Source organism: Lutra lutra, chromosome 2 (assembly GCF_902655055.1).
Source record: "Lutra lutra chromosome 2, mLutLut1.2, whole genome shotgun sequence".
Taxonomy (NCBI): domain Eukaryota; kingdom Metazoa; phylum Chordata; class Mammalia; order Carnivora; family Mustelidae; genus Lutra; species Lutra lutra.
The window spans coordinates 118550678-118572193 of record NC_062279.1 but is presented as its reverse complement, the minus strand read 5'-3'; the positions used below and the strand labels follow the sequence as shown (position 1 = coordinate 118572193).

At 37.7% G+C, this 21516-nt stretch overlaps 1 protein-coding gene across 4 annotated transcripts in view; it reads left to right on the top strand.

The window, feature by feature from the left end:
* PDE5A (phosphodiesterase 5A) overlaps nt 1-20252 on the top strand; it is a 149920-nt gene extending 129668 nt beyond the window's left edge. For all 4 annotated transcript variants that reach the window (XM_047718327.1, XM_047718329.1, XM_047718328.1 and 1 more), the window contains exons 16-21: nt 2792-2892; nt 4878-4955; nt 7203-7266; nt 12621-12695; nt 14098-14181; nt 15724-20252. In XM_047718327.1, the coding sequence (XP_047574283.1) occupies nt 2792-2892; nt 4878-4955; nt 7203-7266; nt 12621-12695; nt 14098-14181; nt 15724-15861 (540 nt within the window). In that variant the 3' untranslated portion in view covers nt 15862-20252. The remainder of the gene's footprint in view (nt 1-2791; nt 2893-4877; nt 4956-7202; nt 7267-12620; nt 12696-14097; nt 14182-15723) is intronic.
* The last annotated feature ends 1264 nt before the right edge of the window (nt 20253-21516 follow it).

Genomic DNA, 21516 nt, shown 5'->3' with positions numbered 1-21516 from the left:
CCCTTCCTGCTCTGGTTGGCTTCTTTCATCCCTACCTTATGTTATTTCTAACTCCTTCCCCATTCCTAAACCCCATGTAGTTTCCTATCCCTCCAGACTTGGAGAGTAGGAAGGGGGAATGAGTAAGAAGAGGGGCAAGAACCTTCTCAATAGACTGGTACTGTTAGGAATGTCTCACTCTTTGGGTCTGGTAGGTGTTTAAACCAAGTTATTTTCTTGTGGGCAAGTTCATGATTCCTGCCAGGCTCCCTTATTGTGGGGTTTTTCTACCAGATGTTTCTTTAATGTGAATGGTCATCTCTGTCTGCTCTATGTATGGCTCCTTCCTCAGCTCCTGAAGTCAGATCACTCACTTTGAGAACCTTTCTGCGAAGGTTCTTTAGCCTTCTTTGTGGCCCTCTTGAAAAGGACAGGGTGGAAATGAACCCCCGCCTCCAAAACTCGGAGAATGCAAGCCGTCCCATATAGTAGTAAGCTTTCCTTTACTGCCAAAGTCAATGTGGCTAGTTAACTTGTGTCTTGCCTTTTAGATTTTCCGGACAGGAATTAGACATGAGACCACTGCGGGCCCTCCCACTCCCACTAGGCTACAGGGGACATATGTAGGGACTTCATGCTCCTCTCTTACCTGAGGTGACAGGGAACATGATCACACCTCTCCCTAAACATCTCAGTGTGGATGAGGGGTAAAGAGTTACACAACCAGATCAGCAACCTCATTATAGATTCTGCATACAGTCTCATACAGATTGCTAAAGTATGTGATTGTTTAATATGAATTAGTTCATGTGTGGTTGGTGCTTAAATGACATTAGCATAAGTGTACAGGTTGTATTCTTCCCTACACACATTCCCTTGAGTACGGTACCGCAATTATGGAAGTTGAATTTTGACCTTCAGCAAGAAAGCAAAAAAAAAAAAAAAAAAAAATCCCTCCCCTTGGCTTTTGCTCATGCACCCTTTCTGTCCTATATTAAGAAGGTTGACAAGGTCACTTGCACCTAAGGCATTGCTCTTTTGCTTTGGACACTGGCTTTGGGCTCGGAGGAGGCTGCTCTTCCTTCAGTGCCCACCAAAGCTGCCCCAACACGATTTGTCCCACAAACCATATCATTTTTAGTGTGTAGGGTTTCAGAACAGAGACTTTTCAGGAATCACATATTGTGTGGTAGTAGAAGCATCTGTACTTTCCTTGGGGTTTGCTATCTATGTGCCTTATTTAAAAATATAAAACTTTTATTTCAATATCCCGTTCAGTTTTAAAGAAAGAAAATATGCTAACCTTTTCCTAAAGCATATTTAACAGTATCCCTATCAGAGGTACCCATGTCATTCAATAACATAGCTTACTAAGTAGTATGTTTTAAGACCATGTGTATATTCTGTCTTTGTAAGCACCAAAACATAAGAACTCATGGTCACTGTTTTCGGGAATGGAAAATAAAAACATAACGTCAAAAGATACTTCCTTTTCCACTTGAAGTTGTTTTATGTTAAATAAAAGTAGCAGGAGTTCTTTTCTTTTTTTTTTTTTTTTAAAGATTTTATTTATTTATTTGACAGAGAGAGATCACAAGTAGACAGAGAGGCAGGCAGAGAGAGAGAGAGAGAGGGAAGCAGGCTCCCTGCTGAGCAGAGAGCCCGATGCGGGACTCGATCCCAGGACCCTGAGATCATGACCTGAGCCGAAGGCAGCGGCTTAACCCACTGAGCCACCCAGGCGCCCCAGAAGTTATTTTCTAAATAGTTTTCTTTCTGGCCTAGAATCTAAAATGACTTCATAGTTAAAAACAGTGTGCATGGTTACAATCACAGGTTCATTAATTAGATACACACCACAGTGTTGGCATCTAGTTACCCTCAAACCAGTGTTGCCTGCCGCACTCAGCAATTTCCCTGTCTTTAGAACATATCCTTTGCCTCCAGATATCATTCCTACACTTCTGGGTCTTTTTTTTTTTTTTTTCCATTGGACCTGCTATTTAGGAAGCACATCTCACTTAATTTACAGATACTGTTTTGAAGATATGCTGAGTACCCAAGGAATGTTTTCTGTAGTTCAAGATGAGAGAACTACTATGCTTTAAATTACAGATAAGAAATTTTAAAAAATGGTTATATGGCAAAAATGTTCCATTATTTACAGCTGGATTAGCCAGCTTTTCAATATTTCTTATAGATGTTTTAACCCATGTTTGCTTTTTATCACCAGTAAGCGCACCTTTGGCTCATGTCCTGTACCCATCTGTATCAGCGTGTTCCTAAAGAATACACAGTGTTCTCGACATTGATTAAGTTAAATTATATAACTTTGCACCCAAAAAGTGTTTTTGGATTTATTACAAAAGCCACAGAGAACTGATTTCTTTAATAATCAATTGTTTAAAAGTTTCACTACTCCATTCTTCATGTCCATTAACATGGCTTTGATTTTTCAAAGGTTTCTCTTGCTGTTACAGCAATTCACCTGCCCAAAGGTCAAAGATGTAGAGTTATTAGATTTCAGGCCTTGCCCAAGGCCCAAGGGGTATAAGATTTGGAAAGACATACATGTGTAGGCAGATGAACCATTATGAAGCTGTCTTTTCTTCTTGGACAAGGTGGTGGAGGTGGGAGCATAGAGGGCAAACGTCCTTTCATGGCATTTACTCTGAAGTAAGCAGCTGTCCTCTGTATTCATGAGTTCAGAACACTGGGCATGTGTTTAAGATACGTCACTCTATCTTCAGATTTTGTTCTTGTGAGCCCTTTCTCCAGGTGGAGTGCTAATGATGGTTTTCTTTTTATAAAGGGCAACCAGATCCTCAGTGGCCTCTCCATTGAAGAATATAAAACCACGCTGAAAATGATCAAGCAAGCTATTTTAGCTACAGACCTAGCACTGTACATTAAGTAAGTCCTAAGAAATATTCTGCGATAAATAGGTCTTGGAAGTGTTTGCACTGTTTCAAACTTTTAAAATGCATGTTGGCAAATTTTTAGATTATAAAGACAAATGTCCTGGCGAGTCAAATGTCTTGTTTTTCAAACTATGAAGCAGTTTCCTAAAGGAAGCCAGAAAAGGCTATTTCTTTGACTTATCACTTAATGCTACAAGTTCCAGAATACAGTTATTTGTGCTGTTGATCTACTGCTATGTCTCTGAAGTGATGTACAAAGTAAATTATCATACCCAGGTCATACCAAGCTAGGTTGTGCAACCTAAAGATGATATAGTCTGTTTGCTTTTGCTCCTTTCTTCACTGCCCCCCTGCAGCTTCTGACCGTGTTACAGCTCCTTTACACTGTCATCTAAGCCGAGGTGGGCAGGAAAAGGAGCTAAGTGCCAGACGAATAAATCTTGTTTCTTTTTATTTGATCCTGGCAGAAGAGTATTAATATAGAACTTTAGTTAGTGAAGTCACAGACTCAAAAATTAAAGTGGGCATTAGAGTAATATTTGTCATGCATGTATGCATTTACCTATAATTAAACTGCCTTTCTAAAAGCGAGAAAAGCCTTTGCTGCCTTCGGGCAGGCCGGTTTCCCACATGCAGACTGAGATCTTTGCTGCATGTGTAGGAGTGAGGGGAGAGGAGTCTGGAGGTCACACTCAGGGGATTTCCTTGAAGCACAGTGCTCTCTCCCTCTACACAAAGATTCACACCCATGGCTTTAACCACTCTGATGAGAAGTAAAAACAGAACAGACACACAAAATCACATACCAGACACCCACTCTTGTACATTTAAAAGTAACAGCATCTAAAAGGGTCTGGGTCATTGGATTTTGGAGCACTTGAAAGTTAATCAGGATGAAAGAGAAGACAGCAAACTTCAGTTTATTTAAAATGACTGCAGAACAAAGATTATCAGATTATGAAGAATTTAAAAATTTCTGTAACCACAAAGACTTCCCAGCCTTTCCAGGCCACATGGGTCTTGCCTCTGAACCTGAATGAAACCTATTTTCCATTTTTGATACTCTAATCACATACAGTCCGTTTTGCTATATAAGTGTTTCTTACATTTGTTTTGTGTCTCCGACTAGATATTAAACACAATCAGAAGGGCTCATGCCTTATAACTTCCCAACATGCTTAACAAGTGCTGGGCACAGAGGAGGTATCACTCGACACTGAGTGAATATCAGTGTACACTTTATTTGGTCTTTGCTTCAGAAGACCTTTGCTACTTTATACTGAGTATAGGATATAGAGTAATTATGAACATTTTTCTACTCTATACCATAATGTGTAAGATAAATGAAATTAAACCGAAGCCATATAGATCTGATTATGCCATACCCTTAAAATTTCTTAAGTCATTCTTGGCATCAAATTTTGAACTCATATTTGTTTCATTTTCTAAAGATCATATTTAAGAATTGAAATGACCATTATTTGTGAGCCATAGTGAAATAATAATTTGAAAATAATTTCAATTTTAAAATAATCTTTTACCCAAAGAAAATGGTAGAAGGGAGGAGAGTGAGATATTTTTAGGTTTTTTTTTTTTAATTTTAATTCTTATTTATTTATTTTAAAAGATTTTATGTACTTATTTAACAGACAGAGATCATAAGTAGGCAGAGAGGCAGGCAGAGAGAGAGGAGGAAGCAGGCTCCCCTGCTGAGCAGAGAGCCCAATGCTGGGCTCAATCCTAGGACCCTGGGATCATGACCTGAGCCAAAGGCAGAGGTTTTAACCCAGTGAGCCACCCAGGCACCCCGATATTTTTAGTTTCTTAAATGATGACTTCTATATTGGATTCTAAGGTGGGGGAAAAAATTTAGAGATTTTTTTTCCAAAAAAATTTACTCTGTGGGTCTTTGTCAACCAAAGAAATAAGAGCCTGGGGACTCATCATAACTACCAAATGTTTTTCTTTATTTTCAAGGAGACGAGGAGAATTTTTTGAACTTATAAGAAAAAATCAATTCAACTTAGAAGATCCTCATCAAAAAGAATTGTTTTTGTAAGTAGGTTTCCTGTCCTTAAAGCTGAAGTCTTGTTACCCAATTAATTTTATCACTATCAGATTTTATTGCAATTATTTGTTACAATGTGATGATCTTAGAGGTTGTTAGAATTCTCTAGAGTGTTATATAAAGGGCTGAATATGAATATTTATTTGAAAAGAAATGCATTTGCCAATACAAGTGAATAAATCACTCCTTTGTCCTAGAAGGACCTTTAAAATGTGGTAGAATATCAATACAAAGCTGTAAAGGTTCCCTTGCTCATATTCCCAATTGTTTGGAATGGAATAGCTGAAAATAGCATCTCAAAGACTGTGGGAGCAAGAAGGTCGCTGTGAAGTGTTCACTTCTCTTGAGTGATGGCAGAGTAGCACAGTCAGAACGTCAAGATTTCCATTTCCCTCCCCTGTACACCTGTCCTTCCCTTCTAGCTGCAGAGACCATCCCTTCGGTGTTAGCATTCCTACCTTTGCCACGGCAAGAACCGGGTCCATCACAAAGAACAGGCGGTCAATCATAGAGAAAAGAATGACTCAGAACACCTAGGAGAGTTCTATCATAATTTTGAAATCACCATTTCTTTAAATGGATTGATACTACTTAGCATGCAAAAGAAGATGCAAATTTTAAGGAAACAACGCACAAATGCCCAGCTTGTCTGTTCTGTTCTGCGCAATCATGCTTGACTTCTTAGTCTCAAAATGTTTTTCATAACAGTTCCTTAGAAAAGTAGAGACCTGTAGGGGCGCCTGGCTGGCTCAGTCGGTAGAACATGCCTCTTGATCTTGGGCTTATAAGTTCAAGCCCCACATTGAGTGTAGAGATTACTTAAAAATAAAAAAATTAAAAATTAAAAAAAAAAGTATAGACATGCTACTGTAGTTAGTGAACAGTTTGTCCCAATAACAAAAAAGAAATCCAAAGGCAGTTCCAAGTCTTCAGCTGCTCCCACTGCCAGGTCCTACGCGCTTGCGGAGAAGAGCTCCCATTTCTAGAACACAATGTCCCATGAGCACCCATTTTTCAGATTTTAGTGAAGCTCACTGAGGGGTATAGTCTTCTCTGGGGCAGACAGTTTATACTGATGAGCACCGAAATCCTGCATGACAGCGGGTTTATAGTGATTGCAGATATCTCTCCTGCACCCACTTCTCCAAGAGAGTTGGTGGAAGAGGTTGAGTAGCTGCAGCAAACCACTTCCTTTTTGCCTCACAAATTTAAGGGAGAACGTGCTTTTAGGTTGGGTTTCCCTGCAGGGATGAGGGATACAGCCCTTTACCGCAAGTGTTTCTGTATTACAGTGATGGCCTTTCTGCCTCTTCATTCAAACGAAATTATTACAGACATGCCTCTGGCTCCAAGATGGGAAACATTGCACTAAGTACAGAGCCATTGTCATAATGACAGTTATGCTACTGGGTTTCTAGAGCACCTTGTATCGACACCAGAGCCCAGCATGACTTTCGCTTCTCTCAACCACAGAAAGACAAAAGAGCACTGTCCTCTCATTTCCCCCTTTCTCTGGCAGATACTGTTTAAGTCAGAGCTTTTCACACAGAAAGAAGTCACTTCATATGCTGAGGTCAGCATTGGGATGACCCACCATCATTCTTGCTCTCCTAGAACTTCTATCAATAGAATATCTGATGTTACCCTTTAATGGCAAATTACTTACTAGTGGACAATGTGTTTTCATCTTAGTGTCACTGAGAATGGGATACCAAGGTGAAAAAAAATAGTAACAGCAGGCAAGCATTTGCCCAAGGTTAGTAATTTCTCTCCCTGTGCCAATCTGGAGCGAAAGGAGGCAGTTTCAGGGCAAATCCCAATAGTTTAGTGGACAGCCAAAACCGTGACACAATGCTGTTGCTGAATCAATCAAACTTTAGAAAAATTTTTTCTGTTTCTTTAGTCTTTATAAGCAGCCATCCTACATAGGTTAGGGGGGGTTTAAATTTAAACTTTTTACCAGTAACTATTTACCAAGCATATATATTTGCATAAAAAGGAGGGGGAGGAAAACCATGAGAGACTGTGGACTCTGAGAAACAAACTGAGGGTTTTAGAGGGGGGGTTGGGTGAGCCTGGTGGTTCGTATTATGGAGGGCATGTATTGCATGGAGCATTGGGTGTGGTACATAAACAAGGAATCCTGGAACACTAAAAAAAATTAAATTCAATTAAAAAAAAAAAAAAAGTAAATCGTAGCCTTGTAGCCTTGTGCTTCTTTTTTCCCTTAACAGAGCGATGCTGATGACAGCTTGCGATCTCTCTGCCATTACCAAACCTTGGCCTATTCAACAACGGGTATGTTGCTTGCTGATAGTAAACGCAGGGATTAAAAAGTCAAAGGAAGAAAAGTCTGTATTCTAAAAGTAGCTTCGGGAGTATTTGTGGTATTTTATCTAATTTTTAAGTGGTATTAAAAGCAGATAATTGGACATAACCAGGTTTTCTTTTTTAGAAGTTTCCTTAGCATGTACTAATATTTCTAAGATACAGTAAGAGAGAGAGCACCTGTATTAACACAGCAAAAATCCAGCTGTTGATAATCTTTAATTCCAGTACTTCTGGCTCCCTTGGGAATGTTTTTAGCACATTTTTTTAATAACCTTGAAAAACAGAAGCAGCAAATTATTTTTCTTTTTATGATTTTTCTTTATGGTTAGCCTTCCAGGCTATACCTCCGCTCCAAGTAGGCATTAATGAGTAGAACTTAAACATGTCCTGGGGCTTATAAATATAGGAAATGTTGATAGAAGGTGTCAGGAAGGATGTGATCAGGGCCTGTGGCTGGGAGGCTAGAAATATATCCTTCTCTCTAAATAACTGCCATAACATTTCTTAGAGGCAGTAACGGCCCTGGGCTCAGACAAGGGACGGCTGTACATACAGTGCTGCAGATACCGTGCTTTTGGTTTTTAATCCTAAGTGCACTACTCGAGACTGTTGACAGTCTGCTGCTGGTCAGGGCTGGGCTCTGAGCTGCACAGTCATGGAGGCCAGTGACAGGTTCATCTCATAAAACACAAATGCTGAGAAAACAAGATTAGAAATGGACTCTGCAGGCACCATAGCTTCCGACGTGCTGTAAGCACTCAAGAAAGATGGTCTTCATGGACTGTCCTGCTCTGTAATAAATGGGACTATCTGCCCATTTCCAAATAGGGAAGACGGTGGAAGAGGGAAGAATTTGTCTTTTCATTTATCCTTTCAGCTTAATCAGATCCCAGAAAGGTAGAACCATGAGGTTGGGGGTCCAGACATAAAAACAAAAACTTAAAGCCTCTAATTAAAATAGTTTGGTATTGGTGATAGACCAGTGGAACACAATAGAGCATTGAGAATTGCATAGAACATTTAGTGTATAATAAAGATAGCATTTCAAATAACTGGGGGAAGAGAGAGACTTTTTATGAAATAATCTTAGGGTGACTTTCCCATCTTCCATAACCAGATGCCAAAAGACAAAATTGGATGTACTTTGCATACTTACATTCCAAATGGAGCATAGAGTTCAATGTAGAGAATTAAACCATAGAAGTACTAAATAAAAATATCTGTGGATTCTTCCATAACTTAGGAGTAAGAAAACTTACCTAACTATGGCTCAACATGTAGAAACAATGGAAAAATTGATAAACTTGATTACATAAAAATTTTTTAAAAAGCAAACTTTTGCATGGCAAAAGGCACTGTAAGCAACGTAAAAGTAAATGAGAAACTGATAAAAATATTTACAACTTACATTTTATATTTAATACCCCAATATTAAAGAACTCATAAAAATAGAGAAGAAAAATGACAACAATCCTTCAGAAAAATGGGCCAAAATTTTGAACAAAAAGTTGATGGAATGTGAATGGTTCTTACTCATTTGCAGAGGTCCTCAGAACTTCATTCATAAGAACTACAAATAAACTTGACACAGAAAAGCTTGTATAGAATCTCATAACAGGGGGCACCTGGGTGGCTCAGTCCTTAAGTGTCTGCCTTCAGCTCAGGTCCTGATCGCAGAGTCCTGGGATCAAGCTGGTGTCGAGCTCCCTGTTCAACAGGAAGCCTGCTTCTCTCTCTCTCTCACTCTCCCGTGCTTGTGTTCCCTCTCTTGCTGTCTCTCTCTGTCAAAGAAATAAATAAAATCTTTAAAAAAAAAAAAAAAAGAATCTCATAACAGTTCCATTCCTAATATGGTAGTATTATATATGGCAGACACGTTCCAAGACTCCCAGTGGATGCCTGAAACCACAGATAGGACTGAACCCTTCTATATACTATGTTTTTTCCTATGTATACATCACTATGGTAAAGTTTAATTTATAAATTAAGGACAGTAAGAGATTAACAACAATAACTAATAATAAAATAGAACAATTCTAACAGTAGACTATAATAGAAGTTATGTGAATGTGGGGTCTCTCTCTCTTATTATATTCCACTCTCCCTCCTCCTCTTCGTGATGATGGGAGATGATAAAGTGGAGAGGTAGTGGGGTGGATGATACAGGCATTGGGATGGAGCGTTAGGCTTCTGTTGGCTTCTGACCATATATCAGTGGGAGGATCGTCTGCTTCTGGACCGGAGTTTGAAACCATGGAAAGCAAAACTGTGGATAAGGGAGATTACTGTGGTCAGGACTAGAAACAACCCAAACGTCAATCAGCAGGAGGATAGCTAAACATACTGTAGTGTATTCCATATAACTCATACAAGTTGTTGTATGAACTACTTAATATTGTAGTATATTCCTTATTCCTTACATATTCCTTATGTAGTGTAATATTTATTCCTGTAGTGTTTCCACTGATACAGTGGAGTACTGCTCAGCAGTAAAAAGAAACTCACCATTGATACATGTGACAACACGATGAGTCTCATAAACACCATACAGAGCAAAAGAAGCCAGACGCAAAAGAATACGTTCTGTGACTCCATTTCTATGAAGTTCTAGACTAGGCAAACTAATCTCTGGGGAAAGAAATAAAATAGTGATTGTGACGGGAGAGAGGAAAGAAGGGGCAGGAAATCACTGAGAAGGGTCATAGAAGTGATAGAAGTATTCTGTATCTTGGATGGGGTATTTATTACATGGTTATATGCATTCGTCAATACAGTGAACTCATGAACTGTGCGATTCAAAGTATGTAAATTCTACTTCATTTAAAAACAAACAAACACTGAGATACTATTTCTTACTTATCCAGTTGGCAAAATCCAAAGACTTCACGAGATATTCTGTTGGGGAAGTTGAGGGAAAACAGGAATGCAAAATACTGTAGCTCTTTGGAAGCTTATAAATATATTCATTTACCATTACTTCTAGGCATCTTATCCCAAAGATATACTGGAAAGAATATAAAAAGATATTTATACAAGGCTACACACTTTAGTACTATTTGTAATGGCAAAGACCGGAAGTAACCCAAATATTCATCAGTAGGGTACTGACTGAATAATTTATAGCACATTTACACAATGAGTTCTGTGCAACTGTAAAAAGAAATGGGGGAGTATCTGTATACTGCTACAGAGCGATTACAAGAATGTATTTTTAAGTGAAAAAAGCAAGGTATAGAAAAAAGTATATTGTACTCTACCATTTATCTAAGAAGAGGGTAAAATATGAATATATGTACATATTTGCTTCATATTTTAAAAACCCAGGATTAACTACAAAAAAGTTAATGATTCCCTATAAGGGAAGGAGGAAATAGCACTTAGGGAACAGAAATGGAAGCTAGAGTTGCTGAGTGTACTAGTTTTGTAGATTAAACTTTGGAACGGTTTAAATCATTTCTAAAATTATAAAATTGAATTTTAAGTATCCATAAGCCTTGAAAGTAAGTGAAACAAGCCTGATTTTGGTTGCAAAACCATACATGAAGGGAACTATTTCATTCCAAGTGATATTAAAACAATACTTTGACCATGAATCTGTAGTGGGGTGTACCCTAAAAACAAAAAGGAATTACCAAAAAAAAGCTTTAAACTGTTTTTAGTAATCTTATTATTAGTGGTGATTTTGCATAGATACTCAATCACTGCTTTAGATGATGTGGGATAAAAGCAAATAAAAAATACTGTGTTGGTGGTGTTGAGAGCTGGGATCATCAGTGTAAGTAGAAAGATAAACGTGGTTAAGGTTGGGCAGAAATGGTGTAGTTCTGAATTTGAATTGAAATGTTGTATGGACTTCTGTTGTGTCCTAGCTCCATCCTCTAAAAGGGTTTAAAAATAATGACCAACCTTGTGCCCATATTGAGGTTTCTAAGTACTTCAATTTAAAGGAACAAGGGCTCTGAAAAGAAACAGCTGATAGCAGTTCTAAAGCAGGACATGAACAGAATGAGCCTAGAACATCTTATTGTATCAGAAAGCAGGGAAGCTATTAAAGACTGGTAGGGTTTTTCAAAAGAACAGAGAAGCCAACTTAATAAGTTCCCACTGGCTGAGATGGGACAATCTGAGCATCAATAAGGATTGAAATCCATTAAATATGTTTCAATCTAAAAGTTCGAATTAGTAATAAAAATAATAAAACGAAACCTTCCCTGGTCATCCTTGATAGTTGCTTGGAAACCAAGTTGCTTTTTTTCAAATGGCAATTAAAGTGGAAAAAAGCATTTCTCCTGCTTTTCTTATATGAATCGTGCTTTAGAGTAACTAAGTAATTGATATGGGGAACTTTCTTTTTATTGTACTTCAACTAATAAAAGAAAAAGAAATGATCGCTTTGAATATCACCTTTTTTAGCCCCTAAAGTAGTGGATCTAGACAAAGATCATTCCTGGTGTCTAATATTACAAAAAGAGAGGCAGCCAGGCTTTATATGGCCCCTGATGGAGGTACACAGCAATGCCTATGAAGCAGCCAAAAAAAAAAATAATAATAATAATCTAATCAAGTGTCTAGATCTTATTAGCAGTGTGTGGAAATACAGGGCACAGAGGAACATGAAATGACATAATGGGAATGCAATCAGCAAAATCCACATAGAGGAGAACTGCAGGATAAACAACCCAGTTTACCTAACGACAACAACAAAAATGATAAGGACAATTTTTGAAAAGAGGAGGAACATGTAGATTAAGATAAATTTAGGGCGCCTGGGTGGCTCAGTTGGTTAAGTGACTGCCTTCATCTCAGGTCGTGATCCTGGGGTCACAGGATGGAGTCCCGCATCACTGCTTCTCCCTTTGACCCTCCCCCCTCTCATATTCTCTCTCACTCTCTCTCTTTCTCTCTTTGACTCTCAAATAAATAAAATCTTTAAAAAGTAAATAAATGAACTTAAAAGGCATATCTATCAATCACCATGTACGCCCCTATACTGATACCGTGTTTTTCACAGCACCTGGTATAACAGGTACTTAACAAATAGCTCACAGATAGGCACACTCCACCTTTCCCCCACTGATTGCTAAAGTTGAAATAACATGTTGCTTTTCTCTGCCTAATTACAGGTTATAAACTCTAGCCTTGGTGATTAGGCACATATTTAAAAGCAAATAAAATATAATTTCTATTACTCGTTATTATTATCTTTTTACTGAAGTGGTTGAAAGCTAGCTTTGATAGATTTCATTATCTTTATTCAAAGTCTCTATTTTATAGAGTTGTATGCTTTTAATTGCCAAAACTTAATCGGTTATTTATTTCAGATAGCAGAACTTGTAGCGACTGAATTTTTTGACCAAGGAGACAGAGAGAGAAAAGAACTCAACATAGAGCCTGCTGTAAGTATGAGACCTTGTTGGTAGGAATTATTCAAATACACTTGTTTAGTATAGACTTCTTACACTTTCTGTGGGATATTAGGAACACAGTTTCTTTTCATTTTAGTTTTTAAAACATCTTTCTTATTAAAAGAATTACATATGTTTGTTACAAAAAACATAAGCAAATAAAAGAAGACAAAAAAGACTCTTGGGGCCATCATATTGTACTTACTTTTTTGTAATTTGTTTTTTCTATTTCAATATCGTAAGCTATTTTCATTCTAATGGATACTCTTATGCATATTATTTATGATGATCACATGAAACAGACAGAGCCACAGTTTACCTACTTCCTTGGTGTCATGTCTACAACGTTCACTAGGACCAGCAGCACTTTGATAAACGTCTTTGTTGCTAATGCCAGTTTTCATTCCCTTGTTAGGACAAATTCCCAGAATTGCTGTGTTGAAGGGCACAGATTTTTAAAGGTTTTTCATACATACTGTCTTTTTTTACATAGAGTGTGGCTCTCACAGACAAGAGTAAGAGTCTTCACAAACCATTTCTGGCTTTTAGAGTACATTTCCCCTGAAAATGAAGCATAGAGTCTTTTTTTTTTTTTTTTCAATTCAAATGAACATTTATTGAGTCCATATTAAATGGGACATGGTCCTCACCCCCTCCCCGTGTATAATTCCATCCACTCTGCTCACCCTTTAGCCTCAGCTGGGCACATCCTGTGTCTCACTAGTCTTTCACAGCTACTCCCGGTCTTCTGATGTAATGGTGGGCTCATTCCAAGGCTCAGAACCTTCTTAGAAAGTGGTGGGTAGCAAAGTGATGATCACAGCTAATGGGGAATTTGCTTCATTTTAAACAAGCACTCGGTACAGACTCGTTGCTTCCCATGGCCGGTGCTGGGCTCGTCTGCTGCTCCAGTCATGACCTCCTGGGAATAAGCAGGATGACATCTGCATAATTATCCTTCAGAAAGCTCTCTGCATGAATTGAATCATAATCAGCTGTAGCCTCAGTGGCTTCTTCCACAAAGCTGAGGGTGTTCCACTCCGTATCAATAGATGATTCAAAGCTGTTTGTTCTCCAAATACATAGCAGTGGTCGACTCTAGGTCAATGGTTGACTCTAGACGAGTGATCAATGCCATGGGTAGGGTGGGAAAAGCCAACCAGGATGAACAAGCCAGAGAGGATCAGGGTCTCCCTAAGCCCAGTACCAGCAGAGTGCAGGAGACCGAGGGGGAAAGAGACAGATAGGCTTGTGTCTGGCCTTTCTCAGCTAACAAAGCGATTGATGTTTTGGGGGCCAACTTGCATTGTGTTCTTTAAGTAACTAGATGTGTGTGTGTGTGTGTGTGTGTGTGTGTCTGTCTGTCTGTCTGTTTCTGTGTTTGTATTTTCAGGATCTAATGAACAGGGAGAAGAAAAACAAAATTCCAAGTATGCAAGTTGGGTTCATAGATGCCATCTGCTTGCAACTCTATGAGGTATGTATATGAAAACAGACTTGCTAAATTTAGACTGTGTTATGAATTAAAACCTCAAGTAAATTGAAGCGATTAACACTAGGCTGTTTTTCCCCCCTGATGAACATGCTGTTTGCATTGAAGAAAGAACACATTTTACATTTGATTTTTCTCAAAAACTTTAATTCATCAGTGTATGACTATCTGCTGAGTGCCTACTCTGTGCTAGACTCTAGCAAACTGATGTGAGAATACTAAAAAGAATTATATGTCAGTGTTACCTTTAGGAGGGATACTGTGCATACTCTATGTCAGCATATTCTTTTTTAAGTTTAGGCCTAAATAAAGAAAAAAATTATCCAGCTTTTTCTCATTGTATAGTGTAGCTTTAATATTATTAAAACTTCTATGAGGATGTAAAGGAGATAACTGGACAAATATAAGTTCCCATTTCCTTACACCTTCTGGCTTGGGATTTTTATTTTTTTAGGTAAAGATATTCTCCCTAAAACATCCCGGTTTGCTAGTTTAGATGCTTATTCCCAAAGTACAGAAAGTAGACACTATCCTTGTTTTTAAAGTTTATATAGGAAACCATCTTAAGTTTTAATTATTTGGGAAAAGCACATTTATCATAGAGTTATCATAGAATGTCAAGACCCAAAGAAACCCTAGAATCTTCTAATCCAGACATTTCACAATTCAGTAACTTTTTCCCCCTACATTTCATATATGTACATGGATTTACTTCATTTGAATCTGTTGTTAAATTCTATGTAATATTGATATGTATTTTTACTATTATTTATTAGAGTCATTATAGAAAACTAAGAGAATTCCACTACTCAGACAACTACTGTTAATACATTAGTATATATACTTTATGAATTTTTTTCCCCTTAGCAAATTTGGTTTTTGTAATTCATAATACATCATAATGTATATTTTTCCATGTCATGTGTGTTTCTGTGATATTTTTAAAGGCTGCAAAATAGTAACATAGTATACCTAACCCTGTTGTTGGGTATTTAAAGTTATTTTCAGAGTTTCTGTATTACAAAGAAACCTGCAGTGAACATTTTGTATCTAAATATGTGTGCCACTAATAATTGGTAAATAATACCATTAATAAGTTAATCTTTATTATGATCTTTGACACAGGTCTATTTAAGTACATTGTATAAAACTGTTTTATAGGAGAACACAAATAAGCAGTTCCTGATAGGATCACGCTTCAGGAGAGCCATCTGTACTACCAAAAAGCAAAATGTATTGTTTCCCTGAGAAGTGGATTCCCTACAGATCTGTCTCTATTGTAACTCAATACGGTTACTTTGGAATGTATGTGTCTGCTCTCTCTCTCATCACATACTCCTTGTCTGCACAGATTAAGAGAACTCAGTCATAAATGACCTGCATATTTGTTCACACAGCTTGTGAAAACCCCTGTGGTGAGCCCGCTGGTGAAATGAGTGTGAGATTGTGGCTCTTGGGAATAGGCCCGAGGCGGGGGCTTATTTCCTGGATGCCTTCTAGTTGTTTGCTTTCTTTTTCTTTCTTTAGGCCCTGACCCATGTATCAGAGGACTGTTTCCCTTTGCTGGATGGCTGCAGAAAAAACAGGCAAAAATGGCAGGCTCTCGCAGAACAGCAGGAGAAAATGCTGATTAATGGGGAGAGCAGCCAGGCCAAGCGGAACTGAGCGGTCTGTTCACGCCGAGTTCAAGTTTACAGACCGTGTATTCTGCAGTATGTCTAGTTTTGCTATACACTGTACGAGTTTAGTGTATACTTTGCCACTGCTGTATTTTTATTTTTGCACAACTGTTAAGGGCACAGCATGAAATGTTTTTAGGGGACTATTCCATATTTTCTGTATATTTGTTTTATGCCACTGATCTGAGATTATCAACGACACCCACTCACTCACTCTTAGCACATGGATAAGAAGCTCTGTTTGTGATATTTTGTGTACTACAAAGTGCAAGTTAAATTCTTGTGCTGAGATTTTTTTGTTTTATTTTGGGGGAATTTTAGGGGTTTTGTTTTTTGCTTGGGGGGTTTAAATCATTGTTTTTGTGTTTTCTGAATTACCAGTCTTTTAAAGAATGTTTGGAATCTTTTCATTCTCAAAAATAGTCTAGGAGCAAATTGAATGTATTATGTGACATTTAAAACCTATCTTTTTTGTTTCTCTATCATAGGATAGAGAAAAGTGCTGGCCTAGTGGATTTAAGGGGAAAGGATAGTATTTGTCAACAAAAAAGTAAAACTCTGAAACAAATGGCAAGTACTAGAAGGCAGTATGGTAAAGAAAAGGTATTGTTAATTGATTTGCTGTTTTTGTTAGTGAGCAGGAAGGGGAGAACTCTTTCATTTTAGTACATATCTCTATCCAAACACTACCCATAAAATCACTGCAGTCTACCCTCTCTGATGGAAAGCAGGGAAAACCTTCGGAGGAGACACTAATTTAATGGACTTCATGGTCCTTGACTTTACTGAGGGATAGGTGTGATCCAGAAATGGAATGGCCATATCTATCGGTCAGTGAAGAGAAACATTCTGTTGGAAGAGTCCTCTGAGAGTCAGTGTTTTGAATATTGAACTTCCTCTTTTAAATAACTTCCTTATCGTTTCTCTTACAAACCGTAGTTTATAAGTGAACAGTTTAAGTCTCGACAGAAAACTGAGAATAGAAGTGATCATGGGAGCACTGACCTGAGGTAAGATACGACTGCAGATAAAAGGTAAAATGAATCATTATTTTTCTTTGTCAAAGGAAGCATAGAGAATAGTTTTAATTGTATAAACAGAAAGGGGCTATCCTTGATGTTCGGGTCAAAAATTAAATTGAAGAAGCGGGAGAGGAGGAAAGCTTAGGCCTGAATAAAACTTAAGCGTATTGAGTCTGCACCTGAGAAACTGCCATATTTCAGTTTATAGGACTAGTCAACTCAGAATCACAGAAGTCTGGGTGTGTGCACTAAATGCTGACCCTGAGCTTAAGGTTGTTGATACTTTTCATAGCTTTTTAGCACATTTAGAAAACGTTAACATTGTCTTAGATTTGAGCCCATTTGAGTGGATTCCCATTGATCATGTGTACCCTAAATACATATTTATTCATCATTAGAGAAGCAGATACTGAATCAAGCAACTGGTTCGGGAAAGGAAAATCTGTTCCAAGCATGCGGAAATGTTTGGACTCAAGGAAAGTAGGAAGAGAAGTATTTGTCTGATTTGTTAACCACCAAAAAAAGTTTCTGAGTTTCAGTCACTAATTGGGTAGAAAATCTCTTGGGGACATGGTGCAGCATCCTCAAAGGACTTTCACTAAACATTGTTTCCTATTCATATTGTTTTTTTCTCTCAACTGCCTAAAACTCAATATCCTCATTGCGTTTTTAAAATTCTGAGTGTGAATCTTACATAACATGATTTTATTCTTAACATTCATGTAAAAAAATTGTCTTGCCATTACTTTAGAGTGGTAAATGCTGGTCTAGGAAGTTACCAACTGTTTATTGCTATATGTGTAATTGTTGTAAAACTTGTATTTTGAGGATGCTATTCAGTTTTTAATTGACGTCATATAGGTGAGATCTGTAAAGTTGCCTCTTGGTGGCGCTGGTGTGTAAATTACACAGGCTGTCACTAAAATAATGTATCTATATACTGGTATACACCCATGCATGCAGACATAATTTTTTAGTATAGAAAAATCGTTTAAAGAAGAGCAGTCTTTAGTAACGTTTTTATCATACACCTTGTGATTTAGCAGTTACGCTAAAATCTGTAATCATGTACTTTAGTAGTTTTTTAGACCCATCTAATATGTCACTGAGATGTATGTATGGAGGTTTTGTATGTGTGCCATTTTAACAAACAAGAAGTTCTATGTAGATTAGAAATTGTTTGGTTTCCTTTAGATAATGGTTTATTTTACTTTACTAGTTTAGCAATTGAAAGAAGTTGGGTAGCACCATGCCTGTTCTATTGTAGGAAGTTTTAGTTCTTACAAGAAGAATACTTCTTTAGGACCAGTTAGATGGTTCAAATAATTTTTACTTTTTAGGAAAATCATTCCATACATAGGTTATCTGGTACATGGGCACAAATCGAAGCTTTTGTTCTTGTGAATTTTTTTTTCCAGTATCTTCCCAAGTTGGAAAAAATATATTTATAGTCCTTCCTCCCCTGCAATGTATCTGTATTACTAGTAAGAAGCTGTTTTTTTCCTAAAGTTGTTATAGTTATAGCTGAATGATGACATATCATTTCAATTTTCAGCCCCAAAAGTGCCCACTATTTTACTAAGTCGTTAAAAGATGTCTATAAAATTGCCAGGCCTTATATTTTTCGCAGTATTGGCCCTTGCCAGTCACAGTCCTTTGTGAACCTGTGTGAGTCACTTAACCTCTGTGTGCCTGAAGAAGTGTTATTAGAGGAGTTATGTTTGGGCAAAGCCTCTGTCTTCATGGAGGATGTCACAGAAGGCAGCCACCACGGCAGCCCTAATGGGCCCTGGAGACCACTGTCAGAAGTGGGATATTGGGCTGCAGAGCACGGTATCTAATCCCACATGTCACTTCCTCTGTTTCAAAGACTGAAAAAAAGATAATACATTTATTTGGTTTCTCATGCAGATCACAAGTGAATGTGAGATTTTGAGTACCTTGCCTCAAGGTACAAACTCTGGGGAGTCATGTTGTCACCACTTATTTGTTAATCGTGAAGAATAGTTTCTATTAGATAAGAGTACTGAGATTAGAAAGTGTATGAAAATACACTGGAAATCTTGGGATCTGGGAGGAAACTGGTCACAGATCTGTTCTTGCCTAGCGGTAAAGTGCCTTTATTTTCAGCACAGAGCAGAAATGTTAGACATACTCCGATTTGATTTTCAAGTTTTCTGTGTTTTTCACCAGATTTTACTCCTAATGCTTGATAGGTCATCACAAGCAGTGCTGTTGTTTTGGTTTTTATTTTGATTTGATTACAAGAGTGATTTTAAGATGAGAAGAGGAAAAGGTGAAATTGCCGTCGTCTCCTGTGAATGAGTGTAGTTGAAATCAGGTGGTATAACTGAATTGCTCAGTATCAGACATGGAACGATCCACCCTTTATTGAGTCCCTGTGACACGACAGACACTGTACTCCGCCGTGGAAATAGAGCAGTGACCTCAAGTTGCCCACAGTCTGCAAAAAGGGCTAGATGAGAGACTTACCAGCTTCTGATCCTGCCAACTGAACCTGAAAATATAGGGTACATTATATCACTTGCATTGTCATCTATAACATATGTATTATAGACAGTTTTCCAAGGACCTTCTTTACCTGGAACTTACTAAGACTCCATCAGTGAATATCCTGTCTTCTTATAAATATGCATCATTTACCCTCTTGGTAGCATAAAGAACACATTATGTAAGGAGTCATGTATTCTACTATATAGAGTTTGGTTTTTGTTTTGTTTTTTTTCCCATATGCTAGCCAGGTAGAGATTACTCAGAGTTCTTTTAGATTGTTAAATTGTGCACAGTTTTGGACCCCTTCTGCTCCCCTACAGGAGCAAGGAAGAAAGTACTAAAGCTAACTTCACCTTTCCATATGTTTCTCAAAAGCCTGTGTAAACGTGTCTTAATAAATGTCGTTGAAAGCAGTGTAAATAGTTGAAAATATAAATTTCTATTACAGTTTAAGAAAAGAAAACCTTATGAATCATCACTAGCCACTGTTAATATCTATTTGTATTCTTATACCTTTTTCAATATATTTGAACAAATATATAGTTTCTGGCACTATTTTTGTACTAGGATAAAGGAGTTATTATGTATATTATGTTTAGCTTTTAAGTCCTTTTAAATAACTGCAACTGTTGATTTCATGTGTTTCCTCTCCCCCACCATAAGAACCATTTCCAATGACTCTTCTATGACAAAATTACTTTAAAGGAACACCTCCCCACCTCTGATGCCCATAAAATCAAGAGATGGTCAGGGTGGTCTTCTGTTGCGCAAACTCTTCACCTGTCGGTTGTTAACTCATTTTGCTATGCTTTGTAAAAATAAAAAGAAGAATGAACAAGTAGGTATGAGTATTGTGTGATATTTAGGGGAATTTTTTAGGCAGGGAGAACGGACCCAATGAATGGTTTGAGAGACTTCAGTCAAGCTAACCTGTGGTCCTATTAGCTGAAAAAAATGTGATTTAGTCAAATCCTTTCCTTAACCAAGACCCCTCTCAGTAATAGTTTTCTTTGTATTAACATCCTTTGCTACCAATCTGAGGGCAAAATTTTCTATACCTTCTTCACATCAAGCTCCTAACAGCTCCATGAAGAGTGATTATTCCCAGTCTCCTGTTGCAGGAGGAGCTAAGGTGGAGGAGTTCCATACTTCAAAGGACATGAGCTGGATTTGAGTCCAGACACGTCTAGTTTCAAAGCAAGTATTTATTCCATTTAGTTCTCTTTTTGAATTTTAATTGTAAAAGGTCTTAGATCCATTCTTGGTGGATCAAATGGACTATCTAGAAGCATTAGAGGTAAAATTTCCTTGACCTAGCAGATTTGGTTTTGTTTGGGTTTTTACTGTTAACATTCCTGGAGTCTATCTGATCATAGCAAATGACAGGCCTTCACAGAACCCCAGATACCACCATGCTTCCGCTGTTAATGTAGAGATGTGGAGGTATAATTAAATTTCGAGTTTTTGATTCGTAATTCAGTTTTGCCACTAGACAAGCCCTCTTCATGTGGAACAGAATATCTAGGCTATGCCTAATTCACAAAACCGAAGACAAAAATGAAATGAAAGCTCATGTAAAATAATAGTTTAGATCTCCTGACCACTTGGGGGCGCCAGAGTCCCTGATTATTTAAAGAAGTAATCCCTTCCTGGGAACAATGAATAAAACTGCATTTTAAAAAATTTTTACTAGCTAAAGAAAAGCAAAATGGGAATAATCAGTAGAGAATTAGTTCTTGCTTCCTCTTTGATCAGTGATCATTTCATCAAGATGTTCTCCAAACAATAACTGGTCACTTGAAGTCTCCGATATTCCAACCATGGAGACATCACCCCTTTCTGTAGAAAAAGGAAGTATTTGACAACTCTCTTGAATTCACATTCTTGCTATTAGCTGTGCTTCCTTCTCAGCAAACAGGAATTGCTATGTTTGATATATGCAAATGTCAGGGTATGATTTTCTATTCTTAAGGCACATGACATTAAATTAACAGAAACTCTTTGAACTTAAAGAGAATATTGTCTGATTGTAAGCTACATTCAGCCTTGGCAAACAAACAAGAGCTACCTTTCCAGTTCACAAACCACATTTTCAAAATAAACAT